General features: G+C 43.6%; 1 protein-coding gene across 6 annotated transcripts in view; it reads right to left on the bottom strand.

Moving 5' to 3' along the window:
* Nucleotides 1-20,887, bottom strand: part of nedd4l (NEDD4 like E3 ubiquitin protein ligase) — a 29,438-nt gene that overhangs the window by 6,313 nt on the left and 2,238 nt on the right. Inside the window, exons 2-18 of one of the 6 annotated variants that reach the window (XM_019882916.1) lie at nt 20,317-20,390; nt 17,524-17,605; nt 16,345-16,383; nt 15,757-15,810; nt 9,433-9,468; nt 8,753-8,803; nt 7,419-7,480; nt 7,140-7,242; nt 6,679-6,833; nt 6,450-6,588; nt 5,901-6,089; nt 5,473-5,550; nt 4,307-4,366; nt 3,440-3,577; nt 2,856-3,047; nt 1,161-1,358; nt 935-1,012 (exon numbers count right to left, since the gene is read on the bottom strand). In XM_019882916.1, the coding sequence (XP_019738475.1) occupies nt 935-1,012; nt 1,161-1,358; nt 2,856-3,047; nt 3,440-3,577; nt 4,307-4,366; nt 5,473-5,550; nt 5,901-6,089; nt 6,450-6,588; nt 6,679-6,833; nt 7,140-7,242; nt 7,419-7,480; nt 8,753-8,803; nt 9,433-9,468; nt 15,757-15,810; nt 16,345-16,383; nt 17,524-17,605; nt 20,317-20,390 (1,728 nt within the window). Of the gene's footprint in view, nt 1-934; nt 1,013-1,160; nt 1,359-2,855; nt 3,048-3,439; nt 3,578-4,306; nt 4,367-5,472; nt 5,551-5,900; nt 6,090-6,449; nt 6,589-6,678; nt 6,834-7,139; nt 7,243-7,418; nt 7,481-8,752; nt 8,804-9,432; nt 9,469-12,287; nt 14,725-15,756; nt 15,811-16,344; nt 16,384-17,523; nt 17,606-20,316; nt 20,391-20,887 lie in introns of those variants that run through there. The other 5 variants (XM_019882917.1, XM_019882911.1, XM_019882912.1 and 2 more) reach the window with 5 other exon arrangements.

The following is a 20,887-nucleotide window of genomic DNA, read 5'->3' as shown; positions in this document are numbered from 1 at the left end:
ACTGTGAATAGTCACATTGTGGCGCTACTGTAATGCTAGCTCCCTTTTCACAACAATCCCATTTCCGGACCACACACACACCCGGTGTTGCTTCTTTTCTCACAGCACTAAAAAAGGAAATGCCTTGCACAGCCTGATGGTGAGACAGCAACCTTAATCACCGGCCTCGAGACATCAAACGCAGATAAAGTCATACAGTCGGAAGAAACATTATGCAACGCAAGGTTGAACAAAATCAATTTATATCATACCGCAGCTAATCTTGCTCGGTGAGGATCGACATAATTAGCTTTGTCTTTTAGTGATGCCACTACCGGTGATGGCAAAGAGGACGAGGAAGTTATTGTGATGTAGAGGTTGACGAAAGCAATATACTCATGTTCTCGCGACTCAGTACATTATAGTCAAGTCAGTGAGGAGAATAATATTTAGGGACGGGCGAGTACCAAGACCAGGTATCAAGTTGGGCTGATACAGTTGTACTCCAAGGTATCAAGTAGTGGTTGTATCTGTGATTTGCTGAATGCACTGTATATACTGTATTTTTATAAATTGGCAGCAGCCAGCTCTGTGTCGCTCTCTGAAAACCAGGAAATGGGCGTGTGCTGTGGAGTTACGTGCCGCATCACTTAAACGCCAACATCAGTCGGCCATTCAGATGAGCGTGACGTCACGGCCAACCTCTGCCCTGTATTCTTAAACCAGGCTGGAAAAGGTAGAGAGGAACGGCTCCATTGTAGTTGCACATCCCCGAAAAAATGTAATGGAAACCGTGTCAAAGATAAGAAGTCTGATTTCATCGATGATGAGAAAAATTATCAATTAATGTGATAACTGATTAATCATTGCACCTCTCATGTATAACTATACATGGTTTCTAAAGACTTTCTTAGAGGTCCCACTGTAAACGTCACGAGCAACAACATGTACTTACAGGAAGCGGGCCGAGTTCACCAGGCTCCATGGAGTTTTTATTCCTCATATGGACCGGATACTTTAACCTGGGATCCTCCTAGTTTGTGGTGCGAGAGTAGGGAGGGAGAAGGGAATGAGCAGAAAATATTTTCGATTGTAGTTCATTCATTTTTATTTCAAGTTGAAATTTAAAAGACAAATTAAGAGAAAAGGTCATGCCGAATCGAAGAAGCAGTGTTACCCACCCAGGTGGTGGTTCTGCTGTTGTGGTCGATGAAGAAAGGCCGTCCGTTGGGGGCTATCCTCATCTCCCAGCCCGGCGGCAGGAAGCTCTGCTGGGCCTTGTGCTGAGACTTGGGTGAGCTGTAGGGCGACGGCTGCGGAGACTGAGGGTTGGAGAAGGTGTCTTTCACTGCTCGCCGCGCCTGGATGTTGTTGGCCCCCTGAATGAAAAAAATTACAAAGAGCAAGGAACAACATCAGTCCCAACTGTCCAAGATAAGACTTTTAAATACAATTGAAGCTGGTATGGTCTGTACGGACTAATTTAAGTTTAATACTCCACAAACAGAGTATAATCATGTTCTTGAGAAGGCTTGAAGAGACAATCATTCGTAGCAATAGTGTGCTGATTGAAATCAGAAATTATTCCACTACACAACAAGAAGTTTGTGATTATTTGCAACAACAACAACAACAAGAAACACAAATCACTTCTCACCATGCAGCAGAAGAAGAGGTTTTCTCTTTCGGCCAAATTGTGCAAATGTTATTTGGCTGTCCCAGCAGGAGGGAAACCAAGTGAGGCCCCCTCCAGTTGAAAATATCACGCCACAGTGAGTAATACTTTACCTAGGCCCCAACCTCACAAAAAAATAATGAAAACAAAATTTTCCCGAAAAGCTGATTTTTGTACTTACCGGACAATTAGCAATGTTAAGAATGGCAATGATTCGCTGCATTTAGCTTCCCATCACTTTTAATGAAGACAGTTAGACATTTTCACTAAAAGCTGATATTTGCACTCACAGGACAATTAGCAAGACTAAGAATGGCACAGAGTCACTGCATTTGACTTCCCATCACTTTTAATGAAGAGAGTCAGTGCTAAAAGTCAGACTGACTTTGCCAGGCAGTTAACTTCTTGTGCTTTCACTCTTTTTTTTTTTTTATAAAGCACATCAGCCACACAAAGACTAATTAGTGTTCAATCATCACAAAGGAATCCCTCATGATTACACGCCGATCTGCACTTGACATGAGAAAACGTGTTAATTAACACAGTCTAATCTGAATGTTCTAATTATGTTACTGTTTTTTTTCACTCTGACTTTGACAGCGCCTTTTTATCACTCAAACTTTCACACACCTTAATTAAATCTCCACCAGGTCAGCTCTCTTGGTAGTTTGCCAGCCAGTGACAAAGACCCAGTACCACACATGTCCTATCTTAATTGGCCACTTTTCTGTGATGCATTTACCATCGCAATGCAAGATTCAATAGAAATAGCAAGTGTTCCTTTGACCACCTCAAGAGTACAGGAAAAAAATAAACGCCGTCTTTGATTTACTGTCAAACGCATTCTCCAGAGCCAAGATTGTTATTACACAACAGTGGGAGTGAGGAGAACTAGTTTGAGGAAAGCAAACAATCACCCAGGTAAGCAGGGGAACACAACCTTGAAAAATTAAGATAACTGAATAAAAGAGGTTAGGATTATGGGTAGTTTTATTAGAAAAAGGGTGGAGAACCTTGATTTTCTAATTTAATTCTTCTATATGATGCTACAATTGATGACTTTCTTGTTATTATATAATATGAACATTAAAACAGTTCCTCTTAGGTTATGCATTCAGCAGCATATGGCCCGCAGGCTGCAGATTCCCCACCCCTGTTCTAAAGGGGTTGCGGTGGACTGGGATGGGGGACTACATCTCACCTCCAAGGGGGTAGAGAGGGTGACAGTGGGGGAGCTGAGGCTACGTGGTCGTCGGACTTGGGGCTCATGGAGGTGGTTGTTGGAGACATTAGAGGAGGCATTGGAGGAGGGGGAGGGGGCAGGTGTCAGGGCAGAGGTCGCTCCCGACGGTGACGCCGCGCCCGCTGAGGTGCTGGGTCCATCTTCAGTCAGCTGCCGGGGAGAAAAGCACTTTTGAGGTTAAGACGGGTTGGAAACTAACGTCACACATGCCCCTTTCCCACTCAACGGTCGAGTGCGGCAGGAAACTGCAAAAACCAGATGCACAGACACAAACAAAACCACCAGGATAAAAAGAGATATTAGACATCCATCGCTGACGAGACTCGACAGAAAACCATGGGGGGAAAGGAACGCAGGAATGAGAAGACACGGCTCTGATCGGGAGTGTCAGAAAACACTTGACAAGAGAAGACCCAGAGGTGTGCACATGAAGAAAAAAAAGAAACAGGCTGCACACAAGGCTGAGAACAAGAGGATAAAGAGAATAAAGGCCATGACGATGTTGACGCAAGTTCAGCTCCCGCCTCCTTGACCTGCTGTACCTGCACAATTGGCCTAGTCCAGGTAGTGGTGCGGTTGTTATGGTTGACGTAATAAGTTCTCCCCTTGCCGTCCTTCCGCTCCTCCCATCCAGGGGGTAGGCCCGGGGTGGTCAGGTTGAACACGGCCGCTGTGGGAGACTGGCCCCGCCCGGCGTGGAGAGAGAGCAAAAATAAACGTGTCAGAGAAGATCGGAAGGTGAGGCCTCCAGGAGGGAAATGTAATCTGTTCGAATAGCAACGCAGAGGCACGGAACGGACAACCCTATGTCAGTTGAGGGGTACTGCAAAATATCAGATGGCGGTCACTTTTGACATTTGCAGTTTTTTATGTTTCATTCCATTTGTTTGGAGATAAATGCTTTTTGAACAGACAGCAATGAGCCAGTGTTTCATCCAACCATCATTTTGGAATTTAGGGTATTGAAAAAAAATATTTAAAAAAAGGCTATGCATGCACAAAGTGTACTTTTTTTTTTTGGTAAGTTACACAGATCTTGTGATCTACATAGTTTTTTTTTCCCCTGACAACTGCATAATATGATGTCCTACCACTACAATTCCCACTGCTACAATATTGTGACCTTAAAAATGTCCATGGTAAAGACAGGAACAACACAAGAAAAAAAATATAAATACAGTATCTGTAGTCAGTGGACAGATGCACAAATGAAGTGACATACAAAACAAGAGACAACATTACTACAATGAAACAGTTTCAGCGTGGCCTTCTTTTCGTGTATATTTGAGTCAATCTCGAGGCAAATATTTTTCACGTTGTTTCTAAAGACTGTCCGAGATGGAAATGCTGATCTGAAAGTATGAAATAAAAGGTGCAGAGTTTGTATTGTACATAAACTGAGACATTACCGTGGTATCCTCACCACCTGAGACTGTTTGAGCTCTGGTTCTTCTGGAATGGGAACGCTGCTGGTGGCAGACAACAGTATTGTCAGGAGGGGGCATTAATAAAGTGGGCAAAGGAGGGTCTTTATGGTGGGGGCAGTGTATTTAAGGAGACACTGAAGAGACAAAGGGTGGCGACAGAAAGTGATTGTGCTTGGGAAGGGATCCAACTTTTTGGGTAAGGGAGAAAAAAAATAGTTGAGGGAATCTTGGATATTGATTGTGAAGTGGATCAAAGGTACTGCAGTTGTGATTGGTTGATTCAGATTATGGAAAGAAAGGGTACAGAGAAAAACAACATTTACAAGTATGTCACAATTTATGTCAAGTGAAAGTGAAGTTTAAAAAAAAAAAAAGAACATCACTGGGAAAATTGAGGTGTTTCTTTTCCTATTTGTGATTGCGGAATTATGTGCGGAAATACGGTCTAGAGTTATCATCTATTTCATGCACGGTCATTTTACAGCAGTGTTCGCGAGATGTACATGTTTGTACATTTCAACATTTTTTTTTCCCAAAAATTACTCTATTATACATGTGCAGCAAATGCCAACTAAACCTGAACAACATTGCAGTGGTGGTAGCCCGGCTGAGGATAGCAAATATCTGCCTGATTACACCACCCACTAATGTCTCGTCATTGTTGCTGACATCGGCACTTGTAGTACTCCTTTGTTCAACAGCTCTGTGACTCAGCTGTGCGACAGCTTCAAGAATCATGTGACTGTCGGATTTGGAGCCTGTGACTCATGACTTAAGATCATGTGAGAGTTTCACTTGGAATGGTCAGAGTGGTGAAGATGAAGTATTTCCTTCAAAGTCAGCAATAAAGACAGGAAGGAAGCGGTAAGGTAATCCTAGTGAGGCAAGAAGGAAGAATGGTACAATAAGAGGGAAAAGTGAAGAGTTAGCAACACCTGTCTGGTATGGTGGGGAGGAGGGGGGGTGAAAGTGGGATTAATGTGTTGTTCACCCACAGCACCGACAATGGAGATGTGAAGGAAAAGCCTAAAAAAAAAGCCCTCAGGGGACAATGAGAGTGCTCAACAGTCACGGAACACAGAAAGGGAGGAAGTAGCACAAGAGAGGCGCCGGGACGGACGGAAATGCGAGCGTTGGGAAATATTTACCGCAAGAGGAGGAGGTTGGGCTTGATCGCTAACGCCATCAGTCATACTGGAGGAGCGCAGTCGGTTTGATAGCTGGGTCTGTCGAGATGAAGACATTTGAAAAGTGTCAGTGTTTATGTTTTATTGTTTTCCCAGTTATCAATAAACATAAAAAATTGCAGAGGTGACATGTTCCAATGTGTAAGGGCCTTATAAGTAAGTACGCCGTGAAAACCCACAGAAAACAAAAAAAAACCCCGATATATCGGGAGATGTGAACGATGAACTGCAAATATGTCGAAGGAACACTCCTCATGGGAAACGGTTCATTTTTTGGAAAAAGTCATTGAAAACGCTAAACACCTACTGAGAAGTTTTTGACCCACTGCCATTCAACTTTAAAGATAGCCCTTTAAAAAAATCTAACGTGAGGTGGTTTGAGCTCTCACCAGAACAGAGCTGGGCCCAGGCACTTCGCCATTGGTGTCGGGGGTGAAAGAAAGCCTCAGGCTCAAATCGTCAGAGAACTCCTGGGGGACGGGCGTCGGCGGGGGCTGTGGGGTCATCATGGATGACGTGCCCGGATGGGACTGGGCCAGGCTGTCATTAGGTTCTTCCTCTGTAATTAGCTCCCAGGACTACAGACAGAAAGTAAGAGATTCAAGCATAACAGAAGAAATAATAACACTACTGATTAGAATGACTTTCAAGATTATGGGATGAACTCAAATTAAAATGTGAATTTTAGGTAAAATATCTAATTGAATGAATTTTGGAACATTTAACTCCTGGTGGTACCATTTTTGATGCAAAAAGCAAAAGAAACACATGTCCAGAGTTGGCTGAACCGATGTCGTGTGGGGTTCACAGATGCCTTCAGTGATGTGATGCATGACCAGCAGTTAAAACTCTGAATTTCAATTCTCACTTTTGTTGCTGATGGTGTCCCTCTAATACGTTCTCATTTCTGTGCTTGTGTGTGTAGAATCCGTTCTCACATTGTCAATAACATCCCGCGGCTCCATGTGCTCGTTCTCCAGGTCCTCGCTGATGTGGCGTCTTGAACGGAAGACACGATGTGCCTCCTGGTGGATCTGACGCTGGCGATTGTCACTCTCAGTTTCTGAAATCACGTCCCTAAACATGGGATTGAAAGCTAATTTAAAAAAAAAAATCATGCTGGTGAAGGTTACGCAAAGCACACATGAAGGAGGAGAGGAAGAGTACATGTTGGAGGGCCGTTTCCACTGCGTGGAACGATTGTTGTGGTTGACATAGTAGGTGCGTCCAAGGTTGTCCACCTTCTCTTCCCAGCCTGGCGGCAATGGTGGCAACAGCTGTTGGGGTCGCTGCGAACCCGAATCCGCAGGCTCATCCCACCCCTGAAATGAAATAGTCATTCATTTTTGGACATATGGCAAAATGGACTCGGTCACATTTATGAACCTCACTGAGATCAATTTCTGGTAGTTGAATATCTTAAATGGATGGCGACATTTGGAATATCAAATGACGCTAAAGCTACTAGCTCATAAAACATTGAGAGCTCAGTTGAGAGCCCAGAATGCTGATTTTAATCTTTTTGCTTCGTGGAGGGGAATCCCCTAGCTTAAATATCAATTTGCAAGGATGACTGAGTTAAAGCCAAGTCAATAATAACAATAAATCAACTCCATGCCTGAGTTTACCTCTGCCTCCTCCCTCATGTCCCCAGCTTCCTCTTCATGTCCTCCTTGTTTGGGCAGATAGGCCATCTTCAGACGCAGGTAACCCTTCACTCTAGACTTGTGACTTGTATATAACAATAAACAGGAATGAGTAGATAAGATAAAATGGCCTATAAATTAGAATAAGGTGAACTGCATGTTCCAAAAAAAAAAAAAAAAACAAATCAATAAAAACATCACATCTATTTTCACCCCTTTGTTGCCACATCCTGTTTGTTGTCTCATCCGGATGATACTAACCTCCTGGGCCGTAACAGGAAGTCCTTAAACGTGTAGGGGCGCTCCATAGCAGGGTCCTCCGTCTGCAAATAGGGAGTATTTTTTAATTTTATTTGTTTCTTTTGGGATGGGCATAATAATCAAGAGTCGCGGCTCTGGATTACGTGGCTCTGAGCGTCACACTGGAATGAGGTTGTGTAATGCCTCTCTGGTTACACATTGGAAAAACAGAAACGCTACTTTGCGATTCTCAGCAGTCTGCCAAACGGTTTTCAGTCGATAGCAAATACTCTGCAACTTTTCAGAGGTGTGACAAAGAAATGACGCATACATTTAACACCCGTGCCTTGCGAATGAGTGTGTCGGCTTATGTGGAAAATCCACATACAGTCTTGTTAAAATATGATCTTATCCTAAAATTAATCCAAGTTAAGAATTTATTTTAGATCTAATGGAATCAAATGTCGTCAGATTAAATTTCACAGTGGTGTAAACATATGAGGATTACTACTATACGGGAAAAATAGAGATGGGCATCAATAGATTAATCAAAGATTAAGAATTAGCGTTGCAGATTTAATTAATCAATTAATCATCCCTCGTAAAATGACAAGGAAAAAACAAACAAAAAAAAAAACAACCGAAACCAACCACATCCACATATGCAAACTTTAAATATTCTCTGATCTCTATGCGTGTGTGTACACATTAAAACCCGCTGTGTCTCTGGTTTTAGAACCAGTTATATCACCAAAGTCTGCATTTTCCCACTGAGATGATGTAAATTTGACTGAGGTCGGTTTTTTTTCCATGCGGTCCAAATCAGGGACAGTCGCCGTATTGTTTACATTCTAGACATCTCCATGTCTTGCCAAACAGGGAGCACCGTTCAACTATTAAAGCAACAACAAGAAGCTACTTGCGTGAGCAATTTCCTAACACCAGAGACACTCCCGGCTCAACGGAAGCAGAATTGAATGAAAAAGATAAAGAGTACCAGAGCATCTAACAAAGGTCTAACGACTCCAATCCGATTTCATGCCCCAATCCGATGATTTCAATTTTTGTCTATTTTAACATGTACCTTTCAGGTGAGCCCGAAAACGACTCATGTGCAAAATGTGTCAACACAGGGCAGCAACATTATGGTAAATACTGCCTGGGAAAGTTGGGAGAGGGAGCAGACAACGGACTGGACGGACGTATCAGTATACCAAGTTTGAAGGAAATTTTGAGGAGGAAGGGGAATGAAATGGTTTTGCTGTTAACACTGCACTGATGCATAATTAGCTACATTGTGTTACTTGAACAGTGTAGTGTAAATACAGCTAAAGACAAACACACTCAGAACTCACCGGCAAATGACTAAGAGGAACGTCCACTTGTCCCAAGAAATCATCTCTGGTCTAGAAAAAGAACAAAAAGGTTAGGAGGAACAGCAGCTTTTTGGGGACTAACAACAATTCCAACAAGGGAAGAGAAGGGAAAACCACAGTGAGTGTTGAGGTTTTGCGAGATTGCCAAGGAGATTGAAAACAAAAAACAAAACACAGCAACAATTTGTCAAAGAGAAAGTTATTGATTTCAAGGATCTCCCAAAATAACCTCTGGCCTTTTTTTATGAGCATCTGCTATAGATGCAAAACAGCAAATTTGCTTGGAAAACATCTTTATCAGGATCTGATGACGTGACAGCACTTTTATATCTGTCAAGGAGCACACTTTTTAGACGTGTCCAAGACAGAAGGCTCAGTCTATGTTGGCCTTTGGTATTAGAAGCCCCATAAACCCAGAGAAGAACATCCAACTGCAACACGGAAGCCGCATCAGCCAGACAGAGGAAGAAGAGGGTTGTTGCCATGACAACATCAGGAATAAAACCAGGGAAGAAGGCTTGAGGCAAATAAAAGGAAACCTGTAGATTTGTCCATCCCTTTGCTGTAATTAACGCAGACTGGAAAAAGGGGAGAAAAAAAGGGGGAGGAAATGATGGCGAATGATTGCGCTGCACAACAGTTGCCCCTTCAAAGATTACCTGTCCGATGTGGAAAAGCCCATTCTTGGTAGAGGCCTGTATGTGGGACATAACTGATTTAGATGGCAGACGTCACAGACATGCGTGTGAAGAGATCGATTTTGGAGCATCGAAGCGCATTGAAAGTTTCACCGCTTGACAGTCAACCTTTGTAGTACTATTCAAACTTCAGGAGGTAAACGGGTGGCAAGTGCCGTGTTTGTTGTCAGGCTCATTTATGCTCAACCGAGGTATAAAAATAAATGCCTGCTTTTAAAATGGTGTAAAGTCAACCCAAATTCTCCCCAGATAAAAAGGATTTATCATGGAGGTTACATTTGAGGCTGAGGAGCAGACGGCAGGTGGTCTGTCACAACATTTACCAAAACGGTTTCTGCTGGCACTGCAACCCCGTGGTCCGTATTCTTTACGGTTCCAGCACCGACACCTTCATTCTGGCAGATAATCACGTTCGAGCGGGCCCCGATTACTGCCTGAAATTGTTGAGAGGGAAGAGTGGGCAGGCGTACCCAGCCTTATCATCCTCCTCAAGTGTGGCATAACATTCTTAACAGACCAGGAATCCAATGGTGAAAGGTGAGTCACACGGCAATGCTTGTCGGTTATTATAGCATAAATATGTCAACAACAGATGAGTGCATCTCACACATCCAAACACACACAAACTTTTGAGCAGTTTTTCAGATGTGGAAAAGAAAAAAGCCACAGTATCACAGTATCTGCTTTCATTTCCTCAACCAAATGGAAAATCTACTAAGTGACTGCCAAACTCCCCAAACGGTGACTCATAAACCCCATCTTAACTAGAAGTAATGTGTTACGTGTCCGTTCTGTCATTCACCTCACACTTTGTTTTGAAAAGCAGCCTATGAATAAAACTAAGTGAATAATGCTTTCAGCGCTGACGGGCTGGGTGGATTAAACGTCAACACGGCCATCCCTCGAGCTTCCTCGAAAAGTAACACATTAAAACTGGCAGTTTCGTGACGTCAATAAACAGCCCGCACAACGGCACCCTGGGGAGACGCGGCTGTTTTTTGTGTCCTTTAACGCAGGAGAGCATTTTAAGCTGCGGGTATGTGTATGTGGTGGGCTATAATTGCAGAGTCATCAAAGGGTCACAGTTGAGCCATGCAGCTGCCTCCCTGGGCCAGGTTACACTCAGGGTTGGGAGGGTGTCGCCAATGATCAACAGCATGAGGGATGGGGGCCAAAAGGGGCAGCCAGCATATGGAGTGTTATGGACTAGGACACGTCGATCAGGCTTTCCCAAACATCCCAATACTGTTTGTCCCACCCCCGCTTCTTTTGCTAGTGGGCTTTTTTTTTTTCCAGTTACGAGAAAGGAAAAAAAAGTATCGAGAAAATGCTCTCTTTTTATTCTGTGAAAAGAAATGCTGACGGGTAATTATTCTACCAGACCATCATTCCATTACTTTGGAGACGGCCAACAAAATGGGAGTCCAATTTCCTTGATGCCGTTGATTTCAGAACACTGTTGGAAGCACTTGTTGATAGCACCACCAGCAAATATTAGTCCATGACAAATAGCTTTTTGAGATATTCATTACTTTAGTCTAAAAACACACGTTTCACCTGAATCGCTCAACAACAGGTCCCCGAAAAAAAAAAATTGCTCTTTATTTTTCAGTTGGCAAATATTTTATGATCCATCTTTTTTCTAACGTGTGCAAATTTTAGGGAAGGCTCTTTTCTATTCCTTCATAAATGTGGACAATACTTTTCCGAGCAAATGGGAAATCCACAGTTACCGGATTCTAAATTACAGAAACATCCCATTCACAGAATCATCCAGTTAACCCAAAAATTTGCACCTCGGGTTTCAGGTGCTACCGCAACTTGTGGTCCATAGCTGTAACATTCCAGGAAACGGGCAGTTGTTAACAGAGTTCTTTGTGAATGGCCACCAAAGAGAGCGAGAGGTCCCGTCAGAGAATGGTGGGCATTCTGAAGTTGGCACACACAAACACATGCGGGCTTTCGGGGTCTTTAAAATGGCCCACTTGGGGATTTGGGGAAGACCTGCCATAGCTGTCTATTTGAGGACTGTTGGAGGAGAAATTAACTGCCCCGGTGTGGCAGCATTTACTAGTGACAGCAATATGGTTTAAAAGTTGGAATGTTGCTTGACAATATTACCTGACCAAAAATAACAATGAACTGACAGCTTTTTTTTTTTTTTTTAAATCTCAATTGTCCTATCCAACATCCTATCGCCATGAAAGCAGATAATAAAATCCAGCAGCATACTAGCGGAGAGCCGGAGAAGACAGACGGCCTGCCTGCTCTCCAAATCACCAAGCACACTTGAGGCGGTCTAAAGATAGAAACAACCAAGGAATACCGGTCTAGGTGGAGGTTACAAGCAAGTTTCAATATCTCGGAAAATCCAACAACTGTGTACAGAGAAATTAACCATCCACTCATTAGTGCTGGCTGAACTGGGCAATGTGCATGAAATTTCCAACTCTCTTGCAGCCGTCAAGTGTAAAAAAATGTGCGCTGGCTCCCCAGATTGTCATCGCCATCCGTCTGCACCATGCAGCTCTCTCCTCATCTTAGTTGGAGGGGATAAAACGAAGTGAAACACCAGCTGCTTCCCATACTACACGGAAAATAATAAATTCATCCCCCAAGATTTGCGCACCGCATGAAAAAAATTCAACGCAATTTTTCAATGAGTCCAACTAGATGCATCATCTATGCATATTCAGAATACATTCAAGTTATCATATTTGGTAGCCAACATTTACTATGCGTAAACCTCAACACCAAAAACCAAATGATTTGGGGGGGAAAAGAAACACACTCATTGTTTTCCCAGTATTGTTTACCTTGGAATTAGTTGTTGAGTCATTGCCAAGGATCACATCCTGATCTCCAGCTCCACCTGAGTTGAAGTAAATCTTGAGATGGGGCTGCCTTGGCGGGGGATCTCCACTGATTGTAAAAGTACAACCATTAGATTGTGTGTCCTGTCTCAGATTCTCCTCGATTGGTTTATTATCCTGCCCAGCTGTCTGGCTATCTGTTACGTTGTTGGGTGCGTTCTCCACCAAAAGTGGAGACGAACCTCTTTGCAGTCTAATTCTGGGGTAACGGACAATACGGCCACTGCTTGACCTCACAAGATCTACGTTGGTGTGCTCCTCCTGGGGTGAATCCGATTGATTCCTGCATTGGTTTAGATCTTGGTTCTGGTTTTGCTGGAGCTGAAACACAAGACGTGGTCCACTATTCGAAGCAGGGGACTGCTGCTGCATAGTCCATCCAGAACTACCGTAAGGTAAAATTCGAAGATGGCGTATGTCGGAACCATCGGTTGAGTTCCTCCGAATACGAATGCCTCCGACACTGATACCTTGTTGTCCTCGGTTGCACACATTATGACCGTTTGAACCAATGCTGAAGACCCTGCGCTTTGGAAAGTTTGGCTCTGTCACAAATATTTGCGAGTTAGAAAGATCTGGGCTGCAGTAAGGAGGCGGCGGTTGTCGCGGAACATCTGCTTGATCCGATGCTTCGCTGTATGTAGGCGCCGGTCCCGGAGGAGTATAGCAGGGTGGCGGGACATCATCAGCGTGGCCACTGGAATCCTCATTACTTAAACCATCAGAGCGCTGAAGTGAGATGAGCATGGAGGAGCTTTTTGTGGGCCGCGGCTCGGCATAGGCTGCAAGTTGGGGTATGAACATCGAAGAACTGCGTTTGAGCAGCGGTTCAGGACGCGAACCAAGCGCCTGTGGCGGAGCTGGCTGCTCCACGGCCTCCTGAGAAGGTGGTGGAGTGTTAAGCGCCGTGGCGACATCAGTGTCTCCATTCTGTTCGTCTGCCTCTCCTTCCAGTATCTCCGGGGCGGTGTTGCTGCGGTTGGAGCCAAAATACAGACGCAGACGTGCCATTTTTTACGTCCCGTCCGACAGCCTCGGTTCCCTCCAAAGGGCTGTGCGGTTGTCCCGTCCTCCAAGAGTCGCGCACGTCGTTCTTTTGGCCGGCCAGAGGACTGATCCCCGTTTTTCCTCCTCTCACTCTAGCCCCGCTCCCATTAGGTCCCACCCACCTCGAGTCCCTTCCACAACTTTCCTTCCAGAAGTAAATATGACAGGAGGGGAGCGGGGGGAGAACATCACACCGCAAAAACAAGAGCCGCAAACCACACGACACTTGAAGGGGGGGATGGAAAAGAATAAGTAAAAAAGGGTCTGTGTTCCCCAGGTTCTCAGCACTACCAAGCACTGGCGACAGACAGCAGAAATAGCCTGAGCCTAGTGACAGCCAGCATTCCTGACATGATCGGATAAGGGCGGCGGGCGCTTCTGGTTTCCAGGGTGATAGCGGGGTTGCCTGTCAGTCACGTGACTACAAATGACCCCCGCCCCCTGGTCAACATGAGTCATTACGATGCAATGCTACCCCCAAGTGCCAGCTGGGTAGCGGGTTACCCAAGAAATGACACGCTAACCCGGTCACACAGTGATCTTTTCTTATTTTCTGGACCGCCCACTAACACCATTAAAATGACAACCAGGTTACGAAAACAACAACAGTATTTATGCCTCTGATTTATGGTGGCTTGGGGATGAGGAGGCAAGGTACTGTATGCCTCAAAATAAACTGAGAAAGGCAGCAGGACAGTGAGAAGCAAAAAATCTGAGGGATCTGACAGTTAGAAGAGGAACCGATGCGCTGAGGCAGATTTTCTAGGCTTCTCTGATTCTCAAGGCTTCTCAAGTTACAGCAAATCTTTTGATACTATTTTAGTCCAAAATGCTGAAATCAGGCGTGCATGTCCAAGCACTACCAACTGATAACCAGCAACAATGGTGTATCTGCAAAAGAAATTGGAGGATTGAAGCTACTTTGCCCTTGAAGTAAAATTGAGAGGGGTGAGGTTTTCTGGCACGAAGGCAAAGAATCGACAGGGCTCCTTTGTCACAGTGGATAAAAATCAGCTTGATCGTTTTGGCCAGTGCTTCAGCCCAAAGTGTGTGAGCATTTCACAAAAAGGAAAGCAGACAACCAAGACAGCGTCAGTGAGGGGAAAAAAAAAAAAAAAAAAAAAAAACGAAGTTCCAACTTGTGGGCCAAAGAGCATCATGAGATGGGAAATACTGAGGCAGAGAAACAGAGGGGGAGAGTGTCAAGAATAGCAAGACACTCTCCACCGTGTTGGGCACTGTCAATACATGTTTGTGTGCGAGAAATGTTCACACAGAACGTGGATAAAAGAAATGCCACAAAGCCGAACTTGGTGATGACCAGTCTAGTTCAAACAAAATAAAGTGCAGTGGTGTTTGGGGAAAAGCCCCTGCATGCACCATGAGATGGAAAAGGCCTCCTCAGACATATAAGGAGCGAAAGAGTCTTGAGGCTGCCTCAGCGCCACTTCCATGTGTCATCCACTGCCACTGCAACACAACACTCACGTTGGGGAAAATACGACCTGCCCTTTTCTTGAAAGGCTACGTGCCAGCAACACCAACTTGACGTTCACGGCGCAATACTGATAGATAGACACATGGATTATAAACACAAGATTTATATGACCCTGCAAAGACCACGTCAGTATTTGGTGTTCATCAGCTCACCAAAAAAAAAAAAAAAAAATCTCTGCAAGGCCTTATAAGAAGGGCTTATCCAGTCAGAGCCATGAATTGTGTCCTGGGAAGCATCCACTAATGGTTCTACCAAACATCATTGGAATGACCTTCGCCGAGCTAAAGTTACAGAGAAATCATCACAAAAGTCCAACACCTGCTTCACGGAAAGTCTTTCTATAGAAACCCACTTGGCTTATCTCTATCTCGTGTCAAGATTGCTTCCAAATCAAGGCTAATGAACAGACGTGAAATAGCGTATTCATCACCAAGACTCATTTGTGTTGTTTTTAATTGCTGTAACCCTTGACATTATATGCAGCCTTTATGGTGATCACATACTCAGCTTCACAAGTCAAACAAACATGCACAGGAGCGACATTGTTATTGCGCAACAGTCTTCATTCAGTTCAATAAAAGTGGCGTTTCTTTCCGCATGAAAATCCAAAATCGCTATGTGAGAATGCAGTAAAGGGTCATTGGCAATATCAGTTTTATTATCATCACATTACATTTGAAAGATATGAATCCATAAATCAGTACTGGCAAAAAAAAAAGGGGAGGAAAGAAAAAAATATGACACGGCATAATGAGTTTAGCGGTTGAAACAAAATATACAGACTGATAATGTAAGGTGTCAAAATGCCAAGACGTGAAGAAGGAAACGGATGTCGAGGAGGTGGGAGGCAGGGGGGGTGACACTTACCAATCTGTTTTCATCGAACACCTCAAACAGGAGCCGGTGATTCTGTGGACACACCTGCATAGGCGACAAAAGCAATCGTGTTAAGAATGTATATTGGAGAGATAGATGTACATGAACGCAACATTATCAAAGCTCATTTTATCTGCCTTAGCCTTTTACACATTGTTCAGCAAAGTCGGATAATGACGCACTTTCACGACGACGACGTGGCAGCCCACAGTCAGATAATTTGATGACAGTGGCGGCATCTGATGTGACTAAAGTTTACACCTCGGTTCTGGTATTTCTTTCTCTCTGTTAATACAGAAGAGCGACTTGAAACAAATGCCAGCTTTTTACAACCTGGGTACGTAAGAAAGACTTTACATACATGCGTCATCCTAACAACGATAATTCCTCTTACAGTACAATATTCCCCGATCAACTTTGCCTCCGCCCCATTACGTGATATAGAACGGTGAGACGGAATAAAGGTAGAAAACATGCTAGCTTTTAAAGCAAGTGCAAAAGGCTATTGTAAACATAGAACACTGGGAAACGTGACATGAAAAGCAAAAAATAAATACATCGAAAGAAAGTGATGCTCACCCTGAAGTAGAATTCCTCGTTCCATTTAGGATTGAGTGTCTAGCACAACAAGAAAACCAACAGTTAGTCTGGCGATGAAATATGATGCACGTAGCTTCGAGAGAAAACTTTGACCACAAGCCAAACTTTTATCTCCGTAATGAAAAAGACCACGAAAAGAGATACATAAAGACCATGGAGGAAGCCTTCTTTTTTCTGCTCCACATAGCAGTGTATTGTAAGCTATTTATATCCTTGGCCACTGGCAGTATAGGTTTGCCTGTGTGTGTGTGTGTGTGTGTGTGTGTGTGTGGGGGGGGGTGCCGGCTAGCTAGTCTGCCTGCTTGCTTGGCTGGTGGCTGCAGCATCGTGTTGGCTGGTGGAAAGCTACTGGTAGCTAGCGCTGGCTCAGAAGAACTCAGAAAGTGACCCAAGATAGGGCTTAAAGTCAGTTTTCTGAGACATGAATGAGAGTCTACAACAAGCCTTTATTTGTACAAACTAATTTTTGGATTATTATTAAACAACACTAGCATAAACCGCAACACAATTTGCCATGACGGAGAAAATACATAAACACTACAAGAAATGGGGCAGGCTAGGTATACATTTTGTAGATTCGGGGTATGTGTGTGCTAACGCCAGTTAGCCATGACTCTCGGCACAGTGCTTCTGTTTCCGGATGATACCAGTTTACCACGACTGCGCATGTGGGTCACACACAGGCGTACGGCTAAAAGTAACAGTGGGAGACGAAGCAGTTTGAAGAGTAAAAACAAAACTGCAAAAATAATGCTGTCGACTATTAAACTAGCTATCAACCGCTGTCGCGACTAGCTTCCACAAGTACTGCTGCTTTGGATAGCAATGGTGTTCAATTGATAAAAGACAGTTGTGGGTTGGAGGGGGGGCATTTATTTGTTTTAAGTGTCTTGTGGTATCTAATTGGGGAACGGTGTCTATTAAAAGGGATTGTCACTATTTGAGGAGGTAAGTAGCATTAGCTTCGACTAACACATTTCCTGAAGGATGAGAGCAGCAGCGTGAGTAGAGACAAATGTAAGCAGCAGGACAGTAATTGTGCGGGAGGACATGATTAGATCGGGCGTGGCTAATCTGATGAAGTCAAAGCAAATTAGGGCTCACGCAAACTCGAGCAGAGGAAAAAGCGAAGCGGCACAATGTCAGCTCGATACTTACCTTTTTGATCGTTTTTGTCTGGACCAGGGCAAGCTCTCGCGTTTCGTCGGTGACATAGAGGGAGAGTTTAACGTAGGGGTCACTGAAGACAGACACAAAAAAAATATATATCAGAATTTTGAAGCAAAAAATAAAGTCCAGGGTGCTGTTCATCATTTGATTTGGTCATATTTCGAATCCCCAAATAGACATAACTACATCAGAGCAATCTAGTCCACAAATGACAGGTCTAAACGAGCTCGACGTTCCTGTCCTTCATTCTTAACAAACTGGGTGAAAAAAAAATTCCATTTGCGGGAACTGCTTTGTCACACTGAGAGCTGTCTGTAAAAATTGCAGTCTACCCAGATAAAAACTGCTTGCCTTTGGAAATTCGGAGATAAGGGCTATAATAGCTTATTGATGTCGTTGCAGGGCTAAAAATAGGAAGAGCATTTCCAGATAAGTAGCTGTAATGATTTAATTTATAATAAAAAATAAAAAATAAAAAAAAGGTGGCATGGGGACATCCAGCTGGTTTTGAAGAAGAGGATGCTGCAGGAAAGATCTGGATAAAAGCTCAGCACAGCTATTCACCAGGAAGTCTCACCACTGAACAAAAGTGAAAGGAAACTGCAAAGCCGTATTTGTGTTTGCCTGCATCTTAGCAAGCTACTGTGTTCTTAATCACGGTACGACACAGCATGTCAAGATAGGACCACATTTTTTTTTTTAAGTCAAACTACTCCCACTCTCATTGAAATTACAGCCTGCATTTGAACTTTTTAGTCCTCTTTCCTCCACGACCAGAAGAGCTCAACTTGATTGCTGATTATTATTCTCATTATTGCTTGAGGGACCCCCGCTGCCTCTAAGTGTGTGTTTGTGAGCTTGTGTGCTCTGACTGAACAGATACAATTGGACCGCTGTGTCGTCAATTCACTGACAACTCACTTGTCTTTGTTGCTTGACGGCCCAAAAAAAAAAAAAAAAAACCTAAGAACCCGCCAAGTCGAAGGCCTCCTTCAGTGTAAATACTTGGGAGGAGAGGCTCAAAGCATTCAAATGGGCACTCGGTCAACATCTTGGTCAGCAGTTGAGCATATATGATGTGAACACACTTGTTGAAACCACAAGTGAGGGCCCAATAGAAACAAAGAACCTCTATACAGTTATATAGCACAACAGCCAGCCCCAAAAAGTTGAGAATTAAGGTTACTCTGAGTCATTCGTTACAACTGATTTGCTAAACTTGAATCACTGTTGTGTTTTCCCATCCAGTGTTGGAGAAGGTTTCAGTTGGGGTGCACCAAAAATTCGGTCACCCCAAAATTGTACCAAAAGCCAATTTTTTCGTCACAGAAATAACAGCTGAAACACAATGCCGAATTACAGCCGAATCTCGATGAAAACATTTGCATTAACCATGCGAGGCAAGATAGCAGGTTACGCATTGACTGATGGTGCGGTGATGCATTAATAATTAATCGGTGTTTTTGCAAAGCGGCGGCAGAAAAGAGAAATTGAGGACAGCCCAAATGTAATAGCTTTGCAGTGCAGAACGGGACAAGAGCGGGACTGAAATTACATGACTTCTACATCAAAGGTTATGACGAGGTCAGCAAGAAAGACTAAAGATATATCAAAAACTCGAAATTATTTGCCAGGTCCGACGCAAGAGATGATTTCTATTATGTAACTCCTGAGGTTACACAATTAAGACTAGAAGTGCGATTTGCTTTTTCTTTGGCTTGTTAGTTTTTTTTATAATGCGCCTATAAAGTTAGTATTATTTTAACGGGAAAAAAAATGCTGATTCAAATGGCGTGTCCAGGAGCAGATTGTGGTTGAAATGAGCGGTTCCACCGTACCGCAGTACAAGATTTTATATGGCAAACGTGTAACAGAGGTCGGTTATAAATAGGCGAGATACAAGGGTAATCATTTATTCAAATGGGAGGTAAAGGTCTTTAACGCTGTGAAAAATAATGAAAGTTCACACAAATGGGCTGACCGCTTCACAAATCTTTTACAAACATCAATGAGCGGGAAAGTCACAGCATGTTCAACTAAATGCTGGCTGGCCTGGCACATGACTTTAAAGGGATCTTGTAAATATTTCTGTTCTTTTTATTGTTTGTATGCAAACACTTGGGTCTCTCGGATCAAGTGGGAAATGAAACAAGCAAGCAACTTTCAAGCCACAACCAAACCATTTGACATGATTGATGTCCAAGGGTAAGCTGAGCTGCAGTGTTATCACAGAAAAACAGTGTCTAACAGTGAAACAGTCGAACCTCTTTACAACGTACCCCGTTGACGTTTCTACCCTGATAACGTTCACATTTGAAAGTCCCAATTTCACGTAAGACATTTTCCATTTGCCGATTCCTGTTTACAACGAACACCTTTATAATGTAAACTTCATCATAACAACCAGATTTAACAACGAACCGTGGGAAGCTGCCCCCCGCCACGAACTTGCTTATGAACAAAATGTACAGCGCGGGATTATTCCACTCTGTTGCTCAACAACGTTACATATCGACTCGTACATTGTTGCACTTCCGGAGGTACCGAGCAGATGGTCTCAGGACACGTCTGGTAAACGGAAGCTGATGTCGTTACCGTAAACTAGCTTAGTTGTCAGTGTGTGGCGTATGAGGGTACATGTGTTAGGCGAGGTCATCTGGCACATTGCTTCAGTGATTGACAACCATAATTCGGTGGTTTGGTGAATAAATGGCGCATCCACGAGTGACCTATAAAACCCGAACCACATATGTCTGATGAATAATAGCCAGTGAACCTCACCTGGCTCCGATGATGTCTTTCTTGGCCAGATCGATTCCCGCGATGACCTTAACACGCAGCACTCTGGTTTCATTCTGCGGGGGGAAAAAAGGCAACAGAAAAATTAGCCCTTTTGAGTGCCATTGGCGACTCTCACCAGGCATTCCTTTCATGCAATAATAACCCTGACCCAGATAATACACGTAGTTGTAATAAAGATCCCTTCACTGCACAGTGACGGCGTGATGGTGAGTCATAATGGGGGATGAATGACACATTTAAAAGACAGACACAATCAACAGTTTTGTTTTGTTTTAATAGCCTGATTGACACAAGAACCATTTCGGTATTCACCAAAACAAAGAAAAACACTTGATCATCCCAATACGCTTCAGAATCAAATGAACATGTGTTCGACTTGAAAGAGTTCAATAACACGAAACACAAACATTTCTTGAACATGGTTTCACCTCTGAACAACTTGCCACTACTTTTAACATCCAACTGCATGCTTTTCGAAACATTCTTTCAAATAAATGTGGCCTGTAACACAAGGCATTTTAGTTCTAAAATAAAACTGCGGCAGGCCAAC

This window comes from Hippocampus comes, unplaced genomic scaffold (genome assembly GCF_001891065.2).
Source record: "Hippocampus comes isolate QL1 unplaced genomic scaffold, H_comes_QL1_v1.1 scaffold30, whole genome shotgun sequence".
Lineage (NCBI taxonomy): Eukaryota > Metazoa > Chordata > Actinopteri > Syngnathiformes > Syngnathidae > Hippocampus > Hippocampus comes.
This window is presented reverse-complemented; position numbering and strand designations above follow the sequence as displayed.